The 27,880-nt window shown below is 43.5% G+C and overlaps 1 protein-coding gene across 1 annotated transcript in view; it reads left to right on the top strand.

Moving 5' to 3' along the window:
• asic4a (acid-sensing (proton-gated) ion channel family member 4a) overlaps positions 1-27,880 on the top strand; it is a 195,975-nt gene that overhangs the window by 152,109 nt on the left and 15,986 nt on the right. Inside the window, exons 3-4 of the mRNA XM_060930436.1 lie at positions 7,860-7,987; positions 17,054-17,207. Of these exons, the coding sequence (XP_060786419.1) occupies positions 7,860-7,987; positions 17,054-17,207 (282 nt within the window). The remainder of the gene's footprint in view (positions 1-7,859; positions 7,988-17,053; positions 17,208-27,880) is intronic.

Below are 27,880 nucleotides of genomic sequence, written 5' to 3'. Positions count from 1 at the left end.
AACTTGCGAGCCAGCTGAGAACCAGTTTTCTTTTCCATCGCTCGCGGTGCCACGTCATTATGTCACTGTATACGTCAGTTACGTCGCTATGTTTGCTTAAACCTTGGCGCGAATATCGAAGCAAAAACAACACGGAAGAAGCAGCAGCAGCAACAACAACAATAATAATAATGGATGACTTCGCGTTTGTACAGCTGCTGCTTCTCGTCGCTTAAAAATGGCGATCTTTCGCGGTCTTGTTATTGTTGTTGGTCTTAACAACTCCGCCCCCCCCGCTGACGTAAGCGGTTCTTTCCTCTGGCCCAGCAGAGAGTTGGTGCTAGCCTGGAACCGGTTTTTCTGGCCCCAGAGCCAGTTCTTTGTCAGTGGAAACAGAAAACCCGGTTCCAAACTAAGCACTGGCCCCGAACCAGCCCTGGAACTGCTTTGGTGGAAAAGGGGCAAGAGTGTGACTTTCTTTCACTGTGGTATGGGTGTTGGTTTGAGCCAGATGGACTGGTGGTTTGAGTATTTCAGAAACTGCTGATCTCGTGGGGTTTTCACACACAACAGTCTCTAGAGTTTACACAGAATGGTGCGAAAAACAAAAAAACACTGAGTGAGTGAGCGACAGTTTTGCAGGTGGAAACAAATGCCTTGTTGATAAGAGAGGGTCAGAGGAAAATGGACAGATTAGTTCGAGTTTCTTTGCCAGGAAGGATATAGTAACTCATATAATCACTCTTTACAACCGTGGTGAGCAGAAAAGCATCTCAGCATGCAACAGCAGAAGAACACACTGGGTTCCACTCCTGCAGCCAAGAACAGGGATCATGGAATCAAGAACAAGTTCCTAATAAAATGGCCGGTAGGTGTGTATGTGCTGTCGTATATGTGACAAATAACAGCTTCTAGCTTCTAATGCTAGCATGCAGTCGAACTCTCTCCAGCCCTGACGGAGTAATGTGTGTAATATCTGTGATGGGTTTAGACCTCAGTGTCTGTGGGATTATGTGAATGTACACTGATGTAGACATGGAGCAACTCGAACTGTATTAACTCCACCATATGTTTTACATTTATTTTAGGTAGAAATGACTGTATATTCATTAAAGTTAACATTAATTAGAAAATTGACAGGACACAATCCTCATGATGCATATGAGTAAATCAGTATATATCACGTTACACTTACTAAACTTTCTTTCCCCCTAATATGTACTGGTCAACATCAGATGTCTAAAACCCCTGCTCCATCACCATCCTCTAAAACCCAGAAAATAAGGCTGATTTTTTTTTTTTTTTTTAACGTTGTCAACCCCAATTCCCCCCCCCCCCCAAAAAAAACTTGGGACACTGTGTAAAGCATAAATAAAAACAGAATGTGAAGATTTGCAAATCATGGAAACCTGATATTTCATTGAAAATAGTACAAAGACAACATATCACATATTGAAACTGAGAAATTTTGTTGTTTTGAAAAATCTATGGTGGCACGGTGGTGTAGTGGTTAGCGCTGTCGCCTCACAGCAAGAAGGTCCGGGTTCGAGCCCCGTGGCCGGCGAGGGCCTTTCTGTGCGGAGTTTGCATGTTCTCCCCGTGTCCGCGTGGGTTTCCTCTGGGTGCTCCGGTTTCCCCCACAGTCCAAAGACATGCAGGTTAGGTTAACTGGTGACTCTAAATTGAGCGTAGGTGTGAATGTGAGTGTGAATGGTTGTCTGTGTCTATGTGTCGCCCTGTGATGACCTGGCGACTTGTCCAGAGTGTACCCCGCCTTTCGCCCGTAGTCAGCTGGGATAGGATCCAGCTTGCCTGCGACCCTGTAGAACATGATAAAGCGGCTACAGATAATGAGATGAGATGAAAAATCTATGCTCATTTTGAATTTCATGTCAGCAACACGTTTCAGAAAAGTTGGGACAGGGGCAAAAAAAACTGAAAAAGTTGTGTAATGTGGAAAAAAAAAAAACAACTAATTTGGTTAATTGGCAACAGGTCAGTGACCTGATTGGGTATAAAAAGAGCATCCCGGAGAGGCGGAGTCTCTCAGAAGTAAAGATAGGGACGGGTTCACTGCTCTGTGAAAGATTGCATGGGCAAACAGTGCAACAATTTAAGAATAACATTCCTCAGTGTAAAACTGCACAGAATTTAGAATAGAATAGAATGCCTTTATTGTCACTATACACATGTACAATGAGATTAAAGTATCTCCAATAACAGTGCAAACAGTGTGGAGAGAGAGAGAGGAAGGAAAAAAAAAGGGGGGGGGGGTGTAAGGGGGGTAAGGTGCACAGTCCTGAGGTGTATGTGTTGCGTTTCACATTATGGAGTGAGGTATTGCTCATTGCACATTTAAGGTATTGCACAGAGCGAGTCACATTATAAAGTATTGCACATTATAAATTATTGCACGAGAGAGTCACATTATAAAATAAAATATTAAACATTATGAAGTATTGCAAGGTAAGGTAAGGTGCACGGACTTGAGGTGTATGTGTTGTGTATAAGGTGCACAGTCCTGAGGTGAATGTGTTGCATTTCACATTATGGAATGAGGTATTGCACAGAGAGAGTCACCTTATAAAGTACAGCACATTATAAATTTGGGGATCACATAATCTATGGCAGGGGTTCTCAACCTTTTCTACTTTAAAGTGCATATCACAGGTAAATTCAGGAGCAAGATCAGTGTAATTCTCCTATTTTATATTAAACTTTGGTCAAATATCTATCACACTCTGCATTCTCTGCAATTTTTTTACCTTGCGCAATACCAGAAAAATTCAGTTGAAATCAAGCCATTTGAGGCGAACTGGTCCGCCTCTGAAAAAACTTGCCATTTGGATTACCCGGGAAACATTGATTTTCGTGACATCGCGTGCGGGATGCCTCCCTCTGAATCCTACGTCAGCGGTGGTTTGTTTATGAGAAAACGACCTGGTGGTTTTCTGCAAATTTCTTCAACATTATCATGTAATTACAACCCCGATTCCAAAAAAGTTGGGACAAAGTACAAATTGTAAATAAAAACGGAATGCAATAATTTACAAATCTCAAAAACTGATATTGTATTCACAATAGAACATAGACAACATATCAAATGTTGAAAGTGAGACATTTTGAAATTTCATGCCAAATATTGGCTCATTTGAAATTTCATGACAGCAACACATCTCAAAAAGTTGGGACAGGGGCAATAAGAGGCTGGAAAAGTTAAAGGTACAAAAAAGGAACAGCTGGAGGACCAAATTGCAACTCATCAGGTCAATTGGCAATAGGTCATTAACATGACTGGGTATAAAAAGAGCATCTTTGAGTGGCAGCGGCTCTCAGAAGTAAAGATGGGAAGAGGATCACCAATCCCCCTAATTCTGCGCCGACAAATAGTGGAGCAATATCAGAAAGGAGTTCGACAGTGTAAAATTGCAAAGAGTTTGAACATATCATCATCTACAGTGCATAATATCATCAAAAGATTCAGAGAATCTGGAAGAATCTCTGTGCGTAAGGGTCAAGGCCGGAAAACCATACTGGGTGCCCGTGATCTTCGGGCCCTTACACAGCACTGCATCACATACAGGCATGCTTCTGTATTGGAAATCACAAAATGGGCTCAGGAATATTTCCAGAGAACATTATCTGTGAACACAATTCACCGTGCCGTCCGCCGTTGCCAGCTAAAACTCTATAGTTCAAAGAAGAAGCCGTATCTAAACATGATCCAGAAGCGCAGACGTCTTCTCTGGGCCAAGGCTCATTTAAAATGGACTGTGGCAAAGTGGAAAACTGTTCTGTGGTCAGACGAATCAAAATTTGAAGTTCTTTATGGAAATCAGGGATGCCGTGTCATTCGGACTAAAGAGGAGAAGGACGACCCAAGTTGTTATCAGCGCTCAGTTCAGAAGCCTGCATCTCTGATGGTATGGGGTTGCATTAGTGCGTGTGGCATGGGCAGCTTACACATCTGGAAAGACACCATCAATGCTGAAAGGTATACCCAGGTTCTAGAGCAACATATGCTCCCATCCAGACGACGTCTCTTTCAGGGAAGACCTTGCATTTTCCAACATGACAATGCCAAACCACATACTGCATCAATTACAGCATCATGGCTGTGTAGAAGAAGGGTCCGGGTACTGAACTGGCCAGGCTGCAGTCCAGATCTTTCACCCATAGAAAACATCTGGCGCATCATAAAACGGAAGATACGACAAAAAAGACCTAAGACAGTTGAGCAACTAGAATCCTACATTAGACAAGAATGGGTTAACATTCCTCTCCCTAAACTTGAGCAACTTGTCTCCTCAGTCCCCAGACGTTTACAGACTGTTGTAAAGAGAAAAGGGGATGTCTCACAGTGGGAAACATGGCCTTGTCCCAACTTTTTTGAGATGTGTTGTTGTCATGAAATTTAAAATCACCTAATTTTTCTCTTTAAATGATATATTTTCTCAGTTTAAACATTTGATATGTCATCTATGTTCTATTCTGAATAAAATATGGAATTTTGAAACTTCCACATCATTGCATTCTGTTTTTATTTACAATTTGTACTTTGTCCCAACTTTTTTGGAATCGGGGTTGTATTAAAATGGTTAACAGATGTATCGTAGGAGGGTGTAGCAACACCAATCATGATGGGATTAGTACTCGTCGTTTCCCAAAAGACCGGACAATGAGAGAGAAATGGGAGCACTTCATGCGAGGCACCCGGAAGCCGAGGACCAAGCAGAGCCGAGAAAAAGACCAAGAAAATCGGCGATTCACAAGTCAACTGTTGCCAGGGTAAGAAATAAGAGAGACTATACTCTCAATTAGGTGTTCCTGTGTTTGTGTGGTACACGGATAATGTTATTTATTGGCACACAGAAAAGTAAACAACACGAACGTACTGGGCGATAATACACTTACTTCACATGTATCGAGGGATATACGGCGTGTCAGGGCTTGAGATCTTGGGACCTGTCAAACACATTACGGTTAAATGTATATACAACCCTGCTGAGCCGATTCCATGTGTGTAGCTTATGAAATCTTTCTCCTACAGTAGCCAGTACTCTTCTAAATGAAGAAATATATAAATACATAATAGTAATTAGAAAAAATATGATTTATGTAACAATAGATGAGCATTGATACATGAATCCATGGGTTTAGAAGCTCCGGCGACAGTTCCATATTTCAATGCAAAATTGCTCGCTGCTAAACTTGGTCTACACAGGCTGTGCACTGAAACCCTGCAAGCTCTCGCAGCCTGCTGGCGGATCCGCACGTGATGTCACGAATCTGGCTCCAGACTCCCTTGGGATTTTTCCAGGCGCGTTTTGTTATTTTATTTTTTTCTGCTGTAGACAGATGGCCTTGTGCAAAATTACCCTTCCGGATGAGTGTGTAAAGGGACATACTTTCATATAAAAAAACCACGAAATTGGTCCAGGATATGCACTTTAAGGCCCACCTATTCATACTTGTAATGAGTTGAGGCCCATTAAAAACAGATCCCCGATTATTTTGGTTCATCTATTCTATTAGAATCTAATAATCTACTGTAAAGTGTATTAATGAGATGTGACATCACTCCCTGTTACAAATGGGAGCCCAGGAATTAAATAAATGCAATAAAAACAAACTGTTTTTAATTGTAGGTGTTGTATTTAAAACTGTATGGATGAGCCAGAAGCCAAACCCATGCATGCAGGACGTTCTCAGCCAAAAGGGATTAATGATCCAAAAGTGGAGTCTGGTCCATTAACACAAGAACTTACTGCCATGTTTGTGTTCAGCAAACAAGCAAGTTATTAAAACCTAGACGTATATGCAAAAGAAGTGGATAAAGAACCCACTCACTGGGATTAGATCCTTACATGCTAACAAAGAAGGATTTTTCCTGTGAGTTGGAAAATTATCCATCCATTGATTTCAGTCCAGTGTCCAGAGTCATCTTCCAAGTGTGTTTTTTGTTTGTTTTTTTGTTTTTTAACAAAAGTAAAACAGAAAGCAAAGTATTTAAACAGTGTTATAAACATGGCTAGAAACAAATGTGACAGTGATAATAACGCTTTGCAAAGCTTCTGTGAAAACAGCTTCCATTTCTGTGTATGGTGATTGCACTCAAATCAGCATCAGGTGTTTCCCATCACGGCTGGGTCCCAAGCAGTTGCTGGAACTGCACCAGACCCAAGTGTGCAAAGGCGTGATAGTCAAGTGTTCACCTGCTAAAAGTGACCACAACTTTTAGCTCACGTGTATCTCTCCATCAAAATGCCTCATTTTCATTGATAACCCATTGCAAAGCATCACGAGCTGTAGTGTGACCATAGCTTAATGAGGCAGAGGTGACGTCAGATGCAACCCAGCAGTTGTACCCTACTACGAATAAAAATTAGCTTCAGCTCGAAAAAAAAATTGTGGCCCACTAGATGGCGCTTCGCTGCCCACTAATGGGCCGTAACCCAGTGGTTGAGAAACACTGATCTATGGTACATAATATCATTAAAAGATTTAGAGAATCTGGAGAAATCTCTGTATGCAAGAGACAAGGCTGAAAACTGGCATTGGATGTCTGTGATCTTCAGGCCCTCAGGAGACACTGCATTAAAAGCAGACACGTGTCTGTAGTGGAAATCACTGTATGGGCTCAGGAACACTTCAGAAAACCATCGTCTGTGAAAACACTTCATTACTGCATCCACAAATGCAAGTTAAAACCAGATATAAACAATATCCAGAAACACCGCCCCCTTCTCTGGGCCCGAGCTCTTTTACGATGGACTGAGGCGAAGTGGAAAACTGTCCCGAGGTCTGACGAATCAAACATAGAAATTGTTTTTAGAATTCATGGACTCAGCGTCCTCCAGGCTAAAGAGGAGAGCGACCATCCAGCTTATTATCAGTGCACAGTTCAAAAGCCAGCATCTGTGATGGTATGAGGGGGCATTAGTGCACATGACATGGGGAGCTTCTCCATCTGGGAAGGCATCATTAATGCTGAATGATATAAAAACGTTTCAGAGCAATACGCTGCCATCCAGACAAAATCTCTTTCAGGGAAGGCCTTCCTTCTTTCAGCAAGACAACGCCAAACTGCTTTCTGCACATATTAAAACTGCATGGCTCTGTAGTAAAACAGTGAGGGTGCTAAACTGGCCTGCTGCAGTCCAGACCTGTTGAATTATGAAGCACAAAATACAACAAAGGAGACCCCGAACTGTTGAGCAATTGAAATTGTATATCAGGGAAGAATGGGACAACATTTCTCTTTCAAAACTACAGCAATTGGTCTCCTCAGTTCCCAAACATTTATAGAGTGTTGTTAAAAGTAAAGGTGATGCAACACAGCAGTAAACACGCCCCTGTTCCAACTTTTTTGAAATGTGTTGCTGATACCAAATTCAAAATGAGCATATATTTTTCAAAAAAGCAATAAAATTTCTCGGTTTCAACATTTGATATGTTGTCTTTGTACTGTTTTCAATGAAATGCTGTATAGGGTTTCCATTATTTGCAAATCTTCGCTTTCTGTTTTTATTTACAGTTTACACAGCATCCCAACTTTTTTGGGATTGGGGCTGTGGATAACTGCATAAAACAGCAAGTGTATGGGTGTTCCTAATAAAGTGGCCAGTGAGTGTACATCCCAGCTTGTTAAGATGCTGGCGTCGGAGTACAGAGCTTTTATCCAATAAGCCACACCGTACTAGATTATTTGAGAGATATGATCTGACAGATGATTAATAACAGTACTCGCTAGCTGGCTCAGATTCTTGAACATTTGTAATATCACTTTTGTCACCTCAGCTTTATAGATATTGAAACTGAAATCCGTACAGCTTCTCTCTGATATTCTCTCCGTACATTGTACCTCTGTATCTCTTTAGATGAGACGTCTTTAGAGGCTGGGATCCGTGTGCAGATCCACAGTCAGGATGAGCCGCCTTACATCCACCAGCTCGGGTTTGGTGTCTCACCGGGTTTCCAGACCTTCGTGTCTTGTCAGGAGCAAAGGGTACACACACACACAAACATATATACATTACATACTTACATTCCATCTTTACATTTAATATAATTTCATCATTGCGGTTTTAAGATGAACCTGCTTCTTTCACAATGTATTTCTGTTCACAGTAGCTTTAGCCACTATGATTTACACAAACTGTGAGGTGCGAAGGAATTGCATGGGGGTGTGGGTGAGGGGTAAGGTAAAAAAAATACCAAAAATATCTATTTAAAAGACTGTATCAGAGTATCGGACCTAACAACCTTTATGCTGTCAGTAAACCCGCTGAGAAGGAATGAACTACAAACATCGACCCTCTATCCACGATTGTACCAGGCCTGTTCAGCCGCCAGAGGACAGCTCATCCATGGAGGTCTCACGCACTAGGTTAACCCATGCTGAGCATGCTAGACGATGCAAGGAGGGGTTATGCTTCTACTGCGGGAGCCCCAAACATAACATCCGGCACTGTCCGATCCGACCAGTCCATGAAACCCCAGCAGAGAAACCAGTAAGATCTACGAGTCCAGTGAGAGAGTTCAACTCAAAGTCCTTCAAGATACCAGTTTTACTAAAGATTGCGTCCTCCACTTACGTCCTATCTGCTTTTGTTGATTCAGGGACAGAGGGGAACTTTATCAGTAGTACCATTGTGCAGAAGCTCAACCTGCCTACCACCCCTCTGCAGAGTGCACTCAGCATTAGGACCATCGATGGAGGATCAATAGGTGACAGGCTGGTCACTTCACGTACCCAACCAGTACAGATTCAAGTAGGAGCATTGCACAAGGAACTCATCTCACTGTATGTAATGACAACTGTTGATCATGATATTATTCTTGGATACCCCTGGCTACAACTTCATGATCCTTTTATTTCATGGCAAAGTAAAGAAATCCTTCAATGGTCACCCACATGTTTCCAGAGCTGTCTTTCTCGTCCCCAGGTCAAAGTATTTTCCACCTCTGTGGAAAGTCCTCAACCTGACTCCATGGACAACGTTCCTGACTGCTATTGGGATCTTTCAGAAGTCTTCAGTAAGGGGAAGGCCTGTGGGCTACCACCACACAGACCATACACCTGTGCTATTGACTTACTGCCAGGTATGTCTCCGCCCTAAGGTTGTATTTATCCCCTATCCCAAAAGGAACACACTGCCATGGAGGAGTATATTCAGGAGGCCCTCAAACAGGGATGTATCTGCCCGTCCAAGTCTCCCACATCTGCTGGTTTCTTTTTTGTGGAGAAATGAGGGGACGGACTAAGGCCCTGCATCAATTACAGAGGTTTAAACCAGGTCACTATCAAGTATCCTTATCCTCTTCCCCTGGTCCCAGCAACTCTGGAACAACTCTGATCCGCGAGGATCTTTTCCAAGCTTGATCTGTGCAGTGCTTACAATCTGATCAAGATAAAGAAGGGCGATGAATGGAAAACAGCTTTCAGCACTACCGCTGGACACTTCAAGTACCAGGTTATGGCCTTTCTTCGGCACCCAGCGTGTTCCAATGCTTCATTAATGACGTGCTACGGGACATGCTGGGCAAATATGTCATTGCTTATATTGACGACATCCTGATATACTCCTCAGATGTCCAGAGTCACCAGGAACATGTCAGAGCAGTTCTCAAGCGACTACTAGAGAACAACCTCTACGTGAAGGCTGAGAATTGCAAGTTTCATCAAAGTAGGATCTCCTTCCTTGGCTATATTATCAGCGCTGAAGGAGTGAGTGTGCACTCATCTAAAGTCTCAGCTGTACTGTCCTGGCCTACACCCAAATCTATAAAGGATCTTCAATGATTCTTGGGCTTTGCAAACTTTTACTGCCAGTTCATTCGAAGTTTCAGCACTCTGACAGCCCCTCTAACCACCTTGGTGAAGAAGGGTCCCAAACACCTACAGTGGAACTCGGCAGCAGAGGAAGCCTTGAATTGGCTTAAGCTGGCCTTCACTTTTGCACCCATACTTCAGCACCCTGACCCTACAAAGCCGTTCATCATAGAAGTAGATGCATCTGACACTGGAGTAGGGGCCATCCTGTCCCAACATTTCAGGGAAAAACAGAAGCTACACCTAGTAGCCTTCTTTTCTAAAAAACTAACTTCAGCAGACATGGGGAACAGAGTACTGCTTGCTATTAAACTAGCCCTTGAAGAGTGGCAGTATTGGTTAGAGGGAGCCACTCACCCCTTCGTAATCCTCACAGATCATAAGAACCTAGAATATCTCAGGAAAGCCAAAAGGTTGAATCCACATCAGGCCAAGTGGGCATTATTCTACACCCAATTTGACTTCACAATTTCATTCCATCCAGGTTCCAAGAATACCAAGGCAGATGCTCTATCCAGGGTGTTCAGTCCATTCCACCACGACTCAGTTTCTCATCCCATCATTCAACCACAGTGTTTCGTACAATCCATTACCTGGGAACTGGACAAGGAAATAAGCAAGTCACAGCCTCAAACTCTGCCCATTCATCTTCCACCTGGCCTTCTCTACGTACCCAAGCATCTTTGCAGCAGACTCATCACCTGGGCGCATGCATTTCCCGCCACTGGACATCCGAATAGCCAACGCATGCACCAGATGTTAAGGAACAGGTACTGGTGGGAGAATATGCTTTCAGAAATCAACCAGTTCATCGCCTCCTGCTCCGAGTGCGCTCAAGCAAAGGTTCAGACACACACACACACACACACACACATACACGCCTGGAAAACTATGCCTCCTACCAATTCCCCAAAGACCTTGGTCACACCTAGCAATTGACTTTATCACAGATCTCCCTCCCTCTTAAGGCAACACCACGATAATGACAACCATTGACCAATTTTCTAAAGCATTGAAACTCATTCCATTTCCAGGCATCCCCACAGCCTCTCAGACCGCAGAGATGTTGTTTCAGCAAGTTTTCAGGTACTATGGTATCCCTGAAGATATAGTTAGTGACCAGGGACCCCAATTAATTTCACATTTCTGGACAAGCTTCATGGAGAGGTTGGGAGTATCCGTAAGCCTCACTTCCAGCTCCCCAGCCAACAGCCAAGTAGAGAGAGCAAACCAGGAGATCGGGTGTTTGTTTAAGGATCTATTGCATGTGCAACCAGGGGTACTGGGCGCGCTTCCTGCTTTGTGCCGAGTATGCACAAAACTCGCTTAAACACTCTCTGCCACCCAACTGACACCGTTTCAGTGCATACTCGGCTACCAACTGCCCTTTTCTCCCTGGGACAACGCACCCAGCCAGGTACAAGCCATCGATGGCTGGTTCAGATGCAATCAAACCATCTGGGAGGAGGTCCATCAGCGGCTAGAATCAGTCTGCACCAAGTACAAAGAATATGCAGATAAGCATAGAGGTGAGACTCCTAACTTCCTCCCTGGTGACAGAGTATGGGTGGCCACTAAGAATCTGAGAGAAACCAACACCTGTAGAAAACTCCAGCCACGCTACATCAGGCCAATTAAGGTTTTGCGCTGGATCAATGAAGTATCATACCATCTTGAACTCCCCCCTCACAGCTGAGTATTGCCTACATTTCACGTCTCACACCTAAAACCTGCTATCCCGGGGCCCCTTGCCAGCAACACACCTACCCAGGAACACTCTGCACTTAATCTAGAGGGAGATCCCATCTAGCAGGTCAACAAGATCCTCGACTCGAGATGAAGAGGAGGCCAAGTTGAGTACCTGGTAGATTGGGAAGGATACAGGCCTGAGGAACAAAGTTGGGTCAAGTCCAGGGCCATCCTCGACCCCCTTCTTAAGCAGGAATCCCATGCCCAGTATCCTAATAAACCAGGACCCAGAGGTAGGGGTCGTCCCAGAAAGAATGTAGCTCTTGGATGTAGCTCCTCGGGGGGGATTCGTTCTGTCAGTAAACCCGCTGAGAAAAAACGAACTACAAACATGGACACTCTGGACTACAGCTCCCAAAACACATAGCACCCTCTGTCTCCAGCCTACTGAATCTCAGCTGGCTCTCATTTCTTTAATCACCTGTTCCTCTATTTAAGCTCCCCTAACAAACACACCATTGTGAAGTATTATCCTGCTAGTTCAGTTCATAACAAGCTTTGTATCTTTTCTGACTGCCGCTTACTGTATATTGCTGACCCTTTGCTATTTCCTCCACATTTTCACTCTTTGTCTTTCCTATGTTATGTTGTTCACCGATCGCCTGTACCTCGCTCATTTACCGACACCGATTCCAGTCCCCCAGCTTGGCTTTGTTGACATTCTGTAATCTGTTCTCCTCTGCGCAGAGGGAGGACACTTACATCTGTAAGTGTCTGCATTCTAACATACGCAGTTTGCGTATGAGCTCCATATTTTAACACTGGTATGACACTGGAACATTTGCCAAAATACACAGTCGTATGTTTTGTGATTAAAAATAGCAGATAAGGCAATAAACATTTGTCCCAGTGATGTGAACTCTAACTCTCAGGAAGCCCCACGCTGTTCACTGTTGTCAAGTCAAGTCTATTTGTATAGCGCTTTTAACAATAGACATTGTCACAAAGCAGCTTTACAGAATTTGAATGAATTAAAACATGAGTTAATTTTATCCCGAATCTATCCCCAATGATGAAGCCTGTGGCAACAGTGGCAAAGAAAAACTCCCTCAGACGACATGAGGAAGAAACCTTGAGAGGAACCAGATTCAAAAGGGAACCCATCCTCATTTGGGCAACAACAGACAACATGACTATAACATTAACAGTTTTAACATGGTCAGTTTGGTTGATGTTAGAAACTCTTCATTGATGGAAACTTGAGTGCAAAACTGTTCATGACAACTGTAGTCCTAAAGTTAGTAAGTCAACTGTAGTCCTCAGCCATAAAAGCATTACTGTAAGAGTCCAGCGCGTCTTCCAAGTGTGACTTTCAACTGCTCATATGGGGCCGTCCTCCACAGGAGCGATGTGATGAGACTCCAACCAGACACAGGGCACCAGGATGGATCAGGCAAGTCTGAAGAGCAGAAGAGGTTCAGCACCTCGATCTCAGGATTGACCTGTAACTCAGAGGAACAGATTGGGGGGGGGGACACAGGTTGTTAGGTATGCCTGTTCAACTGTTAAAGCTGCACTGATGCAGCGTTCTCACCTTGTATGTTGGTAAATGGGCAATGCTTGGAGTTGAAAATGATCAGAAACAGAACTTCATGCCCAAGACTAAGTTCCAGGAAACTGGTCTTATAGGGAAAATGTTTGAGTACATTTGCTTGAGGAAGCTGAGTTCTTATGGCCTACAAGCAGAAGATCCTAATGTTCTTGCAGCCAGGAACCTCTTTATTCTCCCAGACCTTGGGATAGGTATATATCATAAACATGTTCTACATGTCTACAGTAATATTTGGTGTTTTGGTTGGACAGTTGAACAGAGTTTTACATAATTCCTGAACATTCCACAAACAAAACCTTTTACAGGATTAGTTATGGACTGTAGACATTCGGCTGATGTGTTTTTGAGTCACTGAGTTTTGCATTCATTAAATGACGTCAATCCAAGTGAGCCAGTTAAAATGGCCTAATAACTATAAAACTCAAAATATAATAGTTTCAAGTTCAAGTTTTATTGGTCACATACAACCCCGATTCCAAAAAAGTTGGGACAAAGTACAAATTGTAAATAAAAACGGAATGCAATGATGTGGAAGTTTCAAAATTCCATATTTTATTCAGAATAGAACATAGATGACATATCAAATGTTTAAACTGAGAAAATGTATCATTTAAAGAGAAAAATTAGGTGATTTTAAATTTCATGACAACAACACATCTCAAAAAAGTTGGGACAAGGCCATGTTTCCCACTGTGAGACATCCCCTTTTCTCTTTACAACAGTCTGTAAACGTCTGGGGACTGAGGAGACAAGTTGCTCAAGTTTAGGGATAGGAATGTTAACCCATTTTTGTCTAATGTAGGATTCTAGTTGCTCAACTGTCTTAGGTCTTTTTTGTCGTATCTTCCTTTTTATGATGCGCCAAATGTTTTCTATGGGTGAAAGATCTGGACTGTAGGCTGGCCAGTTCAGTACCCGGACCCTTCTTCTACGCAGCCATAATGCTGTAATTGATGCAGTATGTGGTTTGGCATTGTCATGTTGGAAAATGCAAGGTCTTCCCTGAAAGAGACGTCGTCTGGATGGGAGCATACATTGCTCTAGAACCTGGATATACCCTTCAGCATTGATGGTGTCTTTCCAGATGTGTAAGCTGCCCGTGCCACACACACTAATGCAATCCCATACCATCAGAGATGCAGGCTTCTGAACTGAGCGCTGATAACAACTTGGGTCGTCCTTCTCCTCTTTAGTCCGAATGACACGGTGTCCCTGATTTCCATAAAGAACTTCAAATTTTGATTCGTCTGACCACAGAACAGTTTTCCACTTTGCCACAGTCCATTTTAAATGAGCCTTGGCCCAGAGAAGACGTCTGCGCTTCTGGATCATGTTTAGATACGGTTTCTTCTTTGAACTATAGAGTTTTAGCTGGCAACGGCGGATGGCACGGTGAATTGTGTTCACAGATAATGTTCTCTGGAAATATTCCTGAGCCCATTTTGTGATTTCCAATACAGAAGCATGCCTGTATGTGATGCAGTGCCGTCTAAGGGCCCGAAGATCACGGGCACCCAGTATGGTTTTCCGGCCTTGACCCTTACGCACAGAGATTCTTCCAGATTCTCTGAATCTTTTGATGATATTATGCACTGTAGATGATGATATGTTCAAACTCTTTGCAATTTTACACTGTCGAACTCCTTTCTGATATTGCTCCACTATTTGTCGGTGCAGAATTAGGGGGATTGGTGATCCTCTTCCCATTTTTACTTCTGAGAGCCGCTGCCACTCCAAGATGCTCTTTTTATACCCAGTCATGTTAATGACCTATTGCCAATTGACCTAATGAGTTGCAATTTGGTCCTCCAGCTGTTCCTTTTTTGTACCTTTAACTTTTCCAGCCTCTTATTGCCCCTGTCCCAACTTTTTTGAGATGTGTTGGTGTCATGAAATTTCAAATGAGCCAATATTTGGCATGAAATTTCAAAATGTCTCAATTTCAACATTTGATATGTTGTCTATGTTCTATTGTGAATACAATATCAGTTTTTGAGATTTGTAAATTATTGCATTCTGTTTTTATTTACAATTTGTACTTTGTCCCAACTTTTTTGGAATCGGGGTTGTATAATTACAAGTAATTACAGTGAAATTCTTATGTACCTTAGGTCGTTGCGAGTGTAAAAGCATATAGATAAATTAAAAACTATAGAAATAAAGGGAGGGAAGAAAAAAACCCATATTAATGAGTGGAAGCATGGCAGAGATGTGATGATTGTGCGGTTACGAGTCCTTAGAGTCCAAAGTGCAGTAGTGCATAGTAGTGTACCTTGTTATCATTGTGAACAGTTCAACAGTCTGATGGCCTGGGGGAAGAAGCTCCTCCTCATTCTCTCAGTGTTGGCCTTCAGCGGTCGGTAGCGTCTCCCTGAAGCCAGCAGGGAGAACAGTCTATTATTTGGGTGGCTGGGGTCACTGGCGATCTTCCTGGCTCTGTCCCTGCAGCGGTTGGAATAAATGTCTTGTAGGTTAGGGTGGGTGGTCCTGATGATTCTCTCAGCAGAGTGATCCACCCTCCTGAGAGCCAGCTGATCTCTCCTGGTGGTGCTTCCCATCCAGTCAGTGATGCTCCCACTCAGGGCACTCTCAATAGTGCAGGAGTAAAAGTTCCTTAGTACCTTGAGTGGGAGTTTGAAGTCCTTCAGTCTCCTTAAGAAGTACAGGCGCTGTACTTGTACTTAATAATTTTGATAATAGTGGGTTGTATGTTCCACTACTGTAGCAGAAAATATATTGTGGAACAGAGAGAGCGAGAGAGAGATTTGAAGAATGCTTCTGCTAAGAGTGTATTTATGATGGTGTTCTGCCTCTCTCTCACTCTACCCCCTCTCTCTCTTGCTCTGCACCCCTCTCTTTCTCTCTCTCTCTCTCTCTGCCCCCTCCCTCCCTCTCTCCCCCCCTCCCCCCTCCCTCCCTCCCCCCCCTCCCTCCCTCTCTCTCCCCCTCCCTCCCTCTCCCCCTCCCTCCCCCCTCCCTCTCCCCCCTCCCTCCCTCCCTCCCCCCCCTCCCTCTCTCTCCCCTCCCTCTCTCTGCTCCCCCCTCCCTCTCTCTGCTCCCCCCTCTCTCTCTCTGCTCCCCTCCCTCTCTCTCTCTCTGCTCCCCTCCCTCCCTCCCTCCCTCCCTCTCTCTGTTCCCCTCCCTCCCTCTCTCTGTTCCCCTCCCTCCCTCTCTCTCTGCTCCCCTCCCTCCATCCCTCCCTCTCTCGCTCCCTCTCTCTCCACTCACCTCCCTCCCTCCCTTTCTCTGCCCTCCCTCCCTCCCTCCCTCCCTCTCTCTGCCCTCCCTCCCTCCCTCTCTCTGCCCTCCCTCCCTCCCTCTCTCTCTCTCCCCGCTCGCCTCCCTCTCTCCCTCCCTCTCTGCCCCCTCCCTCTCTCTCTCTCCCCCCCTCCCTCTCTCTCTCTGTTCCCCTCCCTCCCTCTCTCTCTGCTCCCCTCCCTCCATCCCTCCCTCTCTCCCTCCCTCTCTCTCCACTCACCTCCCTCCCTCTCTCTGCCCTCCCTCCCTCTCTCTCCCTGCTCGCCTCCCTCTCTCCCTCCCTCTCTGCCCCCTCCCTCTCTCTCTCTCCCTCCTTCCCTCCCTCCGTCTCTGCCCCTCCCTCTGTCTCTGCTCCCTCTATCTTTCCCCCTACCCCCTTGCTCTCTCTGTCCCCTCCCTCCCGCCGTCCCTGCCCCTCCCTCCCTCTCCCTGCCCCTCTCTCTCCCTCCCTGTCTTTCTCTCTCTCTCTGCCCCTCCCTCTCTCTGCCCCTCCCTCTCTCTTTCTCGCTCTCTCTCTGCCCCTCCCTCTCTCTCTCTGCCCCTCCCTCCCTCTCTCTCTCTGCCTCTCTCTCTCCATCTCTTTGCCCCCCTCCCTCTCTCTCTCTCTCTCTCTCTCTCTCTCTCTCTCTCTGCCCCCTCCATCTGTCTCTCTGCCTCTCTCTCTCTCTCTCTCTCTGTAGCTGACCTATCTGCCCCAGCCGTGGGGAAACTGTCGCTCCTCGGCTGACCCCTCTATCCCGGGTTATGACTCGTACAGTATCAGTGCTTGTCATTTGCACTGCGAGACGCAGCTTGTTCTGCAGGAGTGTCAGTGCCGCATGGTGCACATGCCTGGTAATGGACCTATTTATATTCCTTGTATTAATTAGTAAATGTTCATTGAATTTATTTTATATTAAGTTGATTTAAAGCAAAGTTTAATGGTTTTAAGCAAAATTTTATATTCCCATTACAGTGTGCATTGTTCAACACATTTCACCGTTTTACATATTTGATTACATCTGCGTATGAAATGTGTGTTAACTAATTATAATTGAGAAATTATACTTTCTATCTAACAACATCTAGCACTTGAGTCAGACTCCTAAGTTCTAAGCTATCTGTGTAACATGATATTGACATGTTATATGATAACATGATATATGGTATTATAACAGAATTATATCATAAGATTAACCATATTATAATGCTGATTTTCTCCTTCTGTACAGAGTCAAATAAAGTTTTTAGCAAAGCATGAAAGTAATGGCTGAGTCAAGAAATGTTCAAGTCAAAGGCAGATCAGCATGTTAGTATATCATCTCAGGCACACATGCGAAAATGTTTCAGGTTTTTCTCCCACCTGCAGCTCCACTTCACATCACTGTATCTGTCGGCATCTTACTGAAAATAAAAGGTGGTGAAAACCAACAGGGACTTAATCATATGTCCAGGATATATACATATATATTTTAGCTTCTAGGTCTTGAGCACTGTCCTAGGACCACCCCAGGACCACCCCAAAACAAAATGGCAGCTCCGATTAAAATCATTGTAAAAGGACTTTCTTTTTTGAAACACAGACCTCTGATTGGCTGCCCTGATATGGGAATTCTTATTGGCTAAAACATATCTCCGACTATTTTTCAAAAGAAAACCAACATACTAGCATTTACCATATGGCCTTCTAAGGGTTTTGCTACTTAATGACGAGTGTATGTTTGTCATGCAAAATGCCTTTCCAGTGATAATCAGTGGTGGAGAACACAAGATGATCACATACGTATACATGAGGTCCTCTAAGGCCCTGTCCACACGGCAACGGATTCAGGTGAATCTGATAAAATTGTTTATCGTTTCGGCCTGGCGTCCACACGGCACCGGCGTTTTGGGTGCCCCACAACGATATTTTTTGAGAACGGGTTCCAGAGTGGAAAAATCTGGCAACGGCGCCGTTGCGAAGTCGTCTGGATGAGTAGAACGGATTTGTTTACGATGACGTCACAACCACATGACTAGAACAAGCAGCACTCTCGCTGTTTTGTATGAACCACTGCATTGCATTCACTTTTGTATACAGCTTTTCTTTTAAATAAACAAGTAATTGAACCATTTCTTGAATTTCTTTTTTTTATTGGATAAGACTGCTTTTCAAAATGTTCACACACAATATAAAAAGTTATATAAATTATATAAAAATGCTTTTCAAAATGTTCACACAATAAGAAAATTAAGTTATATAAAACTATGCACACTAATAAAACTAATTTGTACACACAGAAGGCACGATTTCCTCGCATAGTCGCCGCCATCATCTTCTTCTTGTGTGTTTGTTCCTGACAGTGCTTCACACCGGGTAGAAGAAGGGGTTTATGCGCATGCGTCTACTTCTTCTATTGTTGTGGTGTCTCTGATGAGACCGTCTTACAGCACCCCTAGAGGTGTGGCATGTGTATTGCATCGTTTTCAGCAAGCGTTGCGTTGCCATATGGACCTAATATTTTACTGATCCGTTGCCCATGTGGACGTGATATTTTTTTTAAATAAAATCTCGTTGCCGTTGTCGTGTGGATGTAGCCTAAATGTCTAAACTCTGTGTACTTAGGCTCAGCTAAAAGAGCTTGATGTTAAAATACCTCCTAAGCATATCAATCATAAATTCATGCTAAATAATACAGCAATTTCACCATGTTCTCAAAAAATAATTGTAGCAAATTAAAACAGTTTGTGTGTGTGTGTGTCCCCAGTGTGTGACTGGTGGTGTGAGGCTCATAAAATATTGAAATGGGAGAGCAGTCTTTCTAACCTAGTCAACAATAGATAAAAAGAAAACTGTGGCTACAGAGACCGAGATCTTCAAACCTTTTGCTACCTCCAGAGACTCAAAGTCTACGGGAACCCCAACACCTTCTTAACCAAAAACTACAGACAAAATTCTCTCACAGTGTGTGGTATGTACATCAAGTGGGAAGCGGTGTGTACAAACTTTGAAGACTTCAAGACTTCATAAGAAATTAAGACATTTACGACTTCCATCTGTCTGCTAGAACATCAGCTTTACACCAACTCCACTTTACTGAGATCTCAGGCAGGACAAAAATCTGAACTGATATTCAGGCAAATTTCAACACAGAATGTAAAATGCTACACGGGTGTTTACAGTATTCTGTTTCAGTTTAATTATAAGTTTAAATTCTTTTGTTCTTGCCCTTTTTTCTACATAAATACTGTTCATCGTTTTCCTAAAAAAAAAAAAACAGCAGAATTTCTTTGACTTCTAATATCTGATATAGTTCAACAAATGTGTTTTCGCCTATTTGTTTTTCTGAAGTTCTGGTTACAGAAAATTACAAAGGGCTAAGTAAGTGATGAACTCACATGAATGAAGATCAACAACATCCTTTTAACACTTAGCCATGAGTGATTAGTTCATGGCTATAAAAGACCATTTGATGAAGTGGGTATGTTTTGCTTCATAAAGGCGGAGATTCTAAATGGACACTGAGTCTGTTCAACCCTGTTTTATACATTCTGTTTTTAATCTCGACCACGTCGTCAGTTCACTGATCCGACCAGAGAGGGTAAATAAAATAAAAAAAATCTATGAAAGTCTTTGAAAACTGTCTCTGATCTGAACTAATATCTCTCAGCCTGTAGCTAGTCCCTGATCTGATGAGCTGCCTTCAGCTAAATAATTTACATAAATCTGTGTTTTTTAAACAGAGGACTAAAACAGATTCCGTGCTGGTTCATGTTTACAAAATTGAACTACAGACAATTTTTCCATTATGCTTATTGCATCTGCTAGACTATTTTTCAAAGCCTCACTTTACATTTATGTTTACAGCATTCAGAAGACATTCCTTATGCTGACTAAGGCTTATAGAAATTTCCGATTTGGCATCCATGGACATCAGTGATGTTCCATGCAATGGGGCTGTCATTGGTGGCTTTTCGAACTAGTTTGCCATTCAGGCCTACATGGGTGTATGAGGTGATTCCATGCCATTTGTGAGCAATAAAGCCAATGATATTAAACCCTTCTATGGTAAGTTTGCCTTCATCTTCAGAGTGTGTTTCTTGCAAGATAATAACGTTGACATGGTTTTGGTCTGCAAGGTGTTGAATTAAATCACGTTTGGCTCTGGTAAGCCCTTCGACATTGAGCTGGAGCACGCGGATCTTGGTAATAGCCCTGAATGGCTTGATCTTAGAAGGACACGAGTTCCCAAGAACCGTGTGACCTTTTAAGGTGACTTGTAAATCGATATATGTTATCTGGTGGGTTCAGGTAGCTGTCTTCAGTTGAACTCCTCATCAAGGACGAAAAGTCATAGCAGTGTCACCACAGGCAGGTAGACAGCATGATCAGGCCTGCCTGCACACCATTGGCACTGCAGCTTCTGAGAACTGCTCCTGTGGCATCCGCCAAACTGTGAGCCACCTACTCGAATGCTGTCCTGTCTTCGGAATCCTGGGGCTAAAGACTCTTGATGGCCGCACTGTCAACAGGCTCTCTTGCCCCGACCTCCCACTATGACTCCTGGTTGGTTCATATGAATGACGATAGCCTTATGCCAAAGTTCTTTGTTGTCTTTATCAAAAAACATCCTCATACTAGTTCACTAGGAACTAAGAATACTATTGAGCTTAAACCTGGTCAGAGGAAAGTGAGTACAGCAAGAAAAGTAAGCAGAAAACACACAACTCAAGGCATTGTTTTGTTAAATTAAGTGGTAATTCAAGTGCTTGGTAAAGAGGTACTGTAAGTATTCAGTCTTTGTTTCAAAGCCAAGGTTAATGTAACTCAGATGGACCAGAAAACATTAGAATCATGACCTGTAGCAAATCAGGAACAGATTAGAAACACAGTCCAATTGTACAACGAGACTCAGGTGGCAGAAATGAGCAAAGATGAGAATAATCATTTGTTCAAACAAATGAGAAGATTATTATCCAAGTAACCATTAATCTTTATCCCCTTTCATTGCGAGATGAGGTGCACTTGAATTGATTTGAATGCTTATTCATGGTGAAAACGAATATGGCCACCTGCTTCAAGATGAAAGTGTGATAAAAGGCTTGTTCTCAATCCAAGTGTCCTGCAAATGCTAATGAACTTTCAGTCCATGACTTATGAGTGAGCAGCGTATCCAAACCTTAGAGCCACCATGGGTCGAATGGAGTCTGGGGTCCTTTTGTTTTGTCTCCAAATCAATCTTAGCCCGAATGGAAAGACAAAAAGAAGCTCTTGGCCAAACATTAGCTCAGAGAGCTGTGTGTAGCACATGCCACAGTTAGGTTCTGCTCTAATTAATCACTGCACTGTTGAGTTGAGTTCTGGCCGTTAGCGAGGACCTGGCAAGGGGAGGAAATAATTTTTTTTTTTTTTTGGAAAGACTTTAAATATGAGCACCAGGGGGTTTGGATGGCTTAGGGTTGGGGGGCTGTTTGCATCAGCAGGTAACTTCAAGAAGAAAAAAAAGGAAAAGAATAATGACTAATGAGAGACAGACACTAGAGGACGGAATTGCACAATCACCTCTCTCTCACACAGACTCACACATGCACACACATCCATATTCAACCTCCATGAAGCAGACAGTGTCTAGCCATGAATCTTATCTCCCAGTCCACCTTCCGTCTGAGACTTACCTCTACCCTGAATCCAATAAACTCTTCATTAACTAATATCCCCAAAGTGTTAGCGACTGACAGCTACAACCCCGATTCCAAAAAAGTTGGGACAAAGTACAAATTGTAAATAAAAACAGAATTCAAGAATTAACAAATCTCAAAAACTGATATTGTATTCACAATAGAACATAGACAACATATCAAATGTCGAAAGTGAGACATTTTGAAATTTCATGCCAAATATTGGCTCATTTGAAATTTCATGACAGCAACACATCTCAAAAAAGTTGGGACAGGGGCAATAAGAGGCTGGAAAAGTTAAAGGTACAAAAAAGGAACAGCTGGAGGACCAAACTGCAACTCATTAGGTCAATTGGCAATAGGTCATTAACATGACTGGGTATAAAAAGAGCATCTTGGAGTGGCAGCGGCTCTCAGAAGTAAAGATGGGAAGAGGATCACCAATCCCCCTAATTCTGCGCCGACAAATAGTGGAGCAATATCAGAAGGACTTCGACAGTGTAAAATTGCAAAGAGTTTGAACATATCATCATCTACAGTGCATAATATCATCAAAAGATTCAGAGAATCTGGAAGAATCTCTGTGCATAAGGGTCAAGGCCGGAAAACCATACTGGGTGCCCGTGATCTTCGGGCCCTTAGACGGCACTGCATCACATACAGGCATGCTTCTGTATTGGAAATCACAAAATGGGCTCAGGAATATTTCCAGAGAACATTATCTGTGAACACAATTCACCGTGCCATCCGCCGTTGCCACCTAAAACTCTATAGTTCAAAGAAGAAGCCGTATCTAAACACGATCCAGAAGCGCAGACGTCTTCTCTGGGCCAAGGCTCATTTAAAATGGACTGTGGCAAAGTGGAAAACTGTTCTGTGGTCAGACGAATCAAAATTTGAAGTACTTTATGGAAATCAGGGACACCGTGTCATTCAGACTAAAGAGGAGAAGGACGACCCAAGTTATCATCAGCGCTCAGTTCAGAAGCCTGCATCTCTGATGGTATGGGGTTGCATTAGTGTGTGTGGCATGGGCAGCTTACACATCTGGAAAGACACCATCAATGCTGAAAGGTATATCCAGGTTCTAGAGCAACATATGCTCCCATCCAGACGACGTCTCTTTCAGGGAAGACCTTGCATTTTCCAACATGACAATGCCAAACCACATACTGCATCAATTACAGCATCATGGCTGCGTAGAAGAAGGGTCCGGGTACTGAACTGGCCAGCCTGCAGTCCGGATCTTTCACCCATAGAAAACATTTGGCGCATCATAAAACGGAAGATACGACAAAAAAAGACCTAAGACAGTTGAGCAACTAGAATCCTACATTAGACAAGAATGGGTTAACATTCCTATCCCTAAACTTGAGCAACTTGTCTCCTCAGTCCCCAGACATTTACAGACTGTTGTAAAGAGAAAAGGGGATGTCTCACAGTGGTAAACATGGCCTTGTCCCAACTTTTTTGAGATGTGTTGTTGTCATGAAATTTAAAATCACCTATTTTTTCTCTTTAAATGATACATTTTCTCAGTTTAAACATTTGATATGTCATCTATGTTCTATTCTGAATAAAATATGGAATTTTGAAACTTCCACATCATTGCATTCCATTTTTATTTACAATTTGTACTTTGTCCCAACTTTTTTGGAATCAGGGTTGTACATTCACTTGGATCTTCTCCAGACTTTGATGAAGCTTGCTTGGGGTGTAGGTGATAGTTATGTTTGAAAATGAAACATTATATGATTAATATGTTAGTTGGTCTGTGCTACCTCCAATCATGGCTCTTGTTCCATTTTAATTACACTTTAATATTTCATTCAGTATTTCATCTTCAGTAATCACTTTATCCTGGTCAGGGTCACAGTGGACTGTTTTTGTTGTCTTGTGTTAGGGTGGACAGAAATGCTGATTGAGCCGCAGTAAGATCCTCCCTTTCCACTCAGTTAGGAATACTACCAGTTTAGTTTGATTGCTTATACATTCTTTGCTGTGCAGTTGCCCGCAAAAGATCGGATCACTGAGAAATTTGGTATCCTTCTGAAAAATCAGTGATTTTCCTAATATTTTTTTTCATGGAGAAAAAATGAGGTGTATAAATATCAGTAATACTGTTTTGAAGAGAATTAACAAAAGTGTGACACTCTTATACACAGTGGATTCGAGCACCACCATCATTAGTCATTGTTGTGTCAGATTTCAATTCATTTCTCATGAGCACTCACAAGGCACTCCAAACCAACGGGGGGGACCACGCACAAGATAGAGGTGGAACCCAAACCCTCAGCAAGTGTTTTAGAGGGACCATATTTACCTGTGCACCCACTGGGAAAGCATCGTAGGAAATGTTTGGACAAAGCCCAGTTAGCCTTTCACCTGCTCCTGGAACTATGGAATGACCACAACTCCAGATCAACCTCAAAACGCAACTGGTAGGAAAAAAAACTTAAAATGTGGAAGATGTGATGAGGTCACGCTTCATCATGACTGTTTGTCTGAGGGAAAATGTTTTATTTCATTCATTTTGAGACACATACTTGTTTTTTTGTTTTGTTTTGTTGTTTGTCTTGAAGGTTATCAACCTATTCAATTTTATTCAATTTCACCATTTGATTATGTCCACTGAAACCAAAACCCTCTTCAGGAAAATAAAAAACAATGAATAAGGAGAATTGAGTTGTCCATTGTGTCCTTCAACGGTTGATCAGGCAGTTTTTCAAGTTTGGGCAGAGTTGTGGTCACAAAAAGCACAGAACTTGACAGTTGATAACCAGCGTGGCAGTGATGACTAGGATCAAAGGCCTGAAGACAAACTGTCGATGCAAAGGAAGGAAGAATTGACTGGAAACTCTTCACCATGGCGAAGGAAGCTCTTGGGAAAACTGTCAAGCAACTGAAGCAAGAGAGGACCGTAGCTAAAACTGCCTTCACCAAGCAAGCGAACTACCTGAGCAGAGCTGCAAATGGCATGATCAAGCATGAGCTACAAGAGGAGTTCAGCAAGCTCAGTTCCCTGGCAAGGCATGTCAGCAATGCAAATGAGGAATACAGGGCTGGCCTACTGGCAGACGATGAAGCTGGAACCGGTGAGGGTGAAGAAGTCAAGCTTGGCAAGCACCAGCAGGATGAGCTTGAAAAGACAATGGAAGAGTGTGACGCGAAACTGTATGAAGTCCGGAAAGCAGTCCAATCCAACCTCTGGCAAAGGTACGGTGAAAAGGAGGTAATATCTGCAATCCAAGAAGCAGAGATAGCCTGTGAAAGAGCTCATGCAAGCCCCATCACTGCTATCAATAGAGACGGCTATGAATTGCAGCTGGAAGGAGTGAGAAGACTTGTTCATGATGCAATTGCAAGCCTGAAAGACTGGGAAAGATGGATCCCACCTGATCAGACAGCACACTTGGAAGGCAGAGTAAAGGACCTGAGGGCATTTGGCAACAACCTCGAAGCCAGAAGGGCAGAATTCCTCACCGCACAAAGAATTACAGAGGAGGTAAGAAGAGAAAGAGAGCCTCAACTTATGGCAGTTCCACAACCAGTGGTGAGGATAAAGCCAACCAGCCTACCTAAATTCACTGGGTTCAAGAGGAATTTCCGCAGATGGAGGAGAGACTGGGAAAGCCTGCAAAGGCAGGGAGAGCCGACTGGCTTAGTGGAGGTGAAGAAGTTCCAACTCCTTGATAGTGTGGACGAGAGGATATGCAGAGACCTGTGCTTGTCAACATACAACAGTGCTGAAGACATATTTAGAGTATTTCAAAATGGGTATGGAAACAAGCCAGCAATCGTCTTGGAAATAATTGAGGACCTGGAGAGGATGCCCCCTGTAAAGTCACACCAGCCAAGGATTGACCTAATTCAAGCTGTAGAAAAGGCCCTGAATGACCTCATCGAGCTTGAGAGCACTGGAGCCATCAAGAATCCCCTGGTGATCAGATCCATAGAGAGCAAACTACCAGACAATATGAAGAGACACTGGCTCACATTCATGGTCAATCCAAGAAGTGGAGTCACACCGGACAACCACTTCGACAGCCTTCTCGTGTTCTTAAAGACTCAGGAGGACATTCTAGAGAAACTAGACCAACTGGGTGTAAGTGAAAGATCTGAAAAAAGCCTACTTACCAGGAGAAGTATGCTTCCACAAAGTCTACAAGGAAAGGCGGATGTGTTTGTCTGTGGAGATGAAAGGCATCATGAGATCATCTTCTTTTGCAAGAGGTTCAAAGAACTAAAGCCTAGCGAGAAGCTAAATGCCGTTGAAAAGCTGGGAGCATGCAGAAGATGCCTCCTATGTCATGCAGAGGATGAGGAATGTATGGACACTTACCTGTGCAGGAACAGGGACTGCAAGAAAGGGAGCTCCTCAAACCACCATTTCTTTCTTTGCCTGAAAGGAGGATTCAAAGGGAAAGAATCTGAAAAAGTGGGAAAACCCAGCACCAGAAGGCAAGCACTCACAGACGAACAAGAGAGATTAATATCTGGACTCACCCTAGACATGGCAGAAAAATTCAGGAGAACTTTCACCAACATGGCTGCAAAATCACACTGCACTGAAAAGAACCTACGGTACCTGGAGTGATGGACTCAAATACATGTGAGTTACCAGTTATTCTAATGCTTCTGGAAGTAACTGCCAATGCAGGACAGAAAATTTGAACTCTCATTGACTTGGCATCAGATACCAACTACATCACTCACAGAGCTGCCAGGAGACTGGAGCTACGGAGTGAAAAGATCACACTTGTTGTCCACGGAGTTGAAGGCATAGCCATGAAGGTAAAGACCAAAAGATACTTACTCAAGGTGAGAGTCAACACACCTAGAGGCACGGAGAGAGCTCATGAGCTTATCTGCTATGGCTTGAATGAAATTGCAAAAGTGCAGAGAGTAATCAAACCACATCAGCTCAAGAAGTTATTCCCCAACACCAACCTGGAAGACCTTCACAGACCAGAGCATGTTGAGTTTCTCATCAGCCACCGTGAAGGAAGACTCGCTCCACAAAGAGTAAAGGTAATAGGAGACCTTGTCCTTTGGGATGGCCCTTTAGGAAAAACTGTTGGCGGAGCACATCCAGACCTCTGTGAAGTAGTGGACATGGCTCTGCACAATTCTGAGACTCACTTTGCACTATCAATGAGAACCACAGCAGTGAAGTATCAAGAATTTGCTGAAATGCAAGAGTTCAAAGCTGAAACTAAAGGCACAGTTGCTGGCAGAGAGTTCTTAGACTGGTGGAAATGGGACAGCATTGGGGCAGCCTGCGAACTCGTGTGGAGGATGCCGGTGCAGTAACTGCCAGCCGGGAGGCAAAGACATGACTGAGTGAGGAAAGAGAGCTGGAGATTATCAGGCAAGGCCTCACCTATGTGAAAGTGGATGCTCACAGTCAGAAGCCTCACTGAAACACAAGATACCCCTGGGTTGAAGATCCAAGTTCCCTGCCCAACAACAGAAGTGCAGTGGAGGCCACCTTTCTGAGGACAGAGAGACAGCTCAAGAAAGAACTAGAGTGGCGTGTGGCATACACAACTCAAGTCCATGAGATGGTGGAGAGGAAAGCAGCAAAGAAACTCACTAAGGAGACCATCGCCAACTGGAAAGGCCCAGTATGGTACGTCAGCCACTTGATGGCATCAAACCCACACTCTATTACAACACCTGTGCGACTGGTATGGAACAGCAGCCAGAAGTTTAAAGGGCTTAGCATGAATGACCTCCTTCTGAAAGGGCCTGATGTCCTCAATCCCATCCGAGCAGTGTTACTAAGGTTCAGAAGAGGAGTCCATGCTGCCCTAGGTGATATCAAGAAAATGTATAATTCTGTGTGGCTTGAAGACCTGGAGATGCAC

The sequence above is a fragment of the Neoarius graeffei genome, chromosome 9, assembly GCF_027579695.1.
Source record: "Neoarius graeffei isolate fNeoGra1 chromosome 9, fNeoGra1.pri, whole genome shotgun sequence".
Classification (NCBI taxonomy): domain Eukaryota; kingdom Metazoa; phylum Chordata; class Actinopteri; order Siluriformes; family Ariidae; genus Neoarius; species Neoarius graeffei.
Note: the sequence above shows the minus strand (reverse complement) of the source record. Positions and strands in the feature narration are given on the sequence as shown.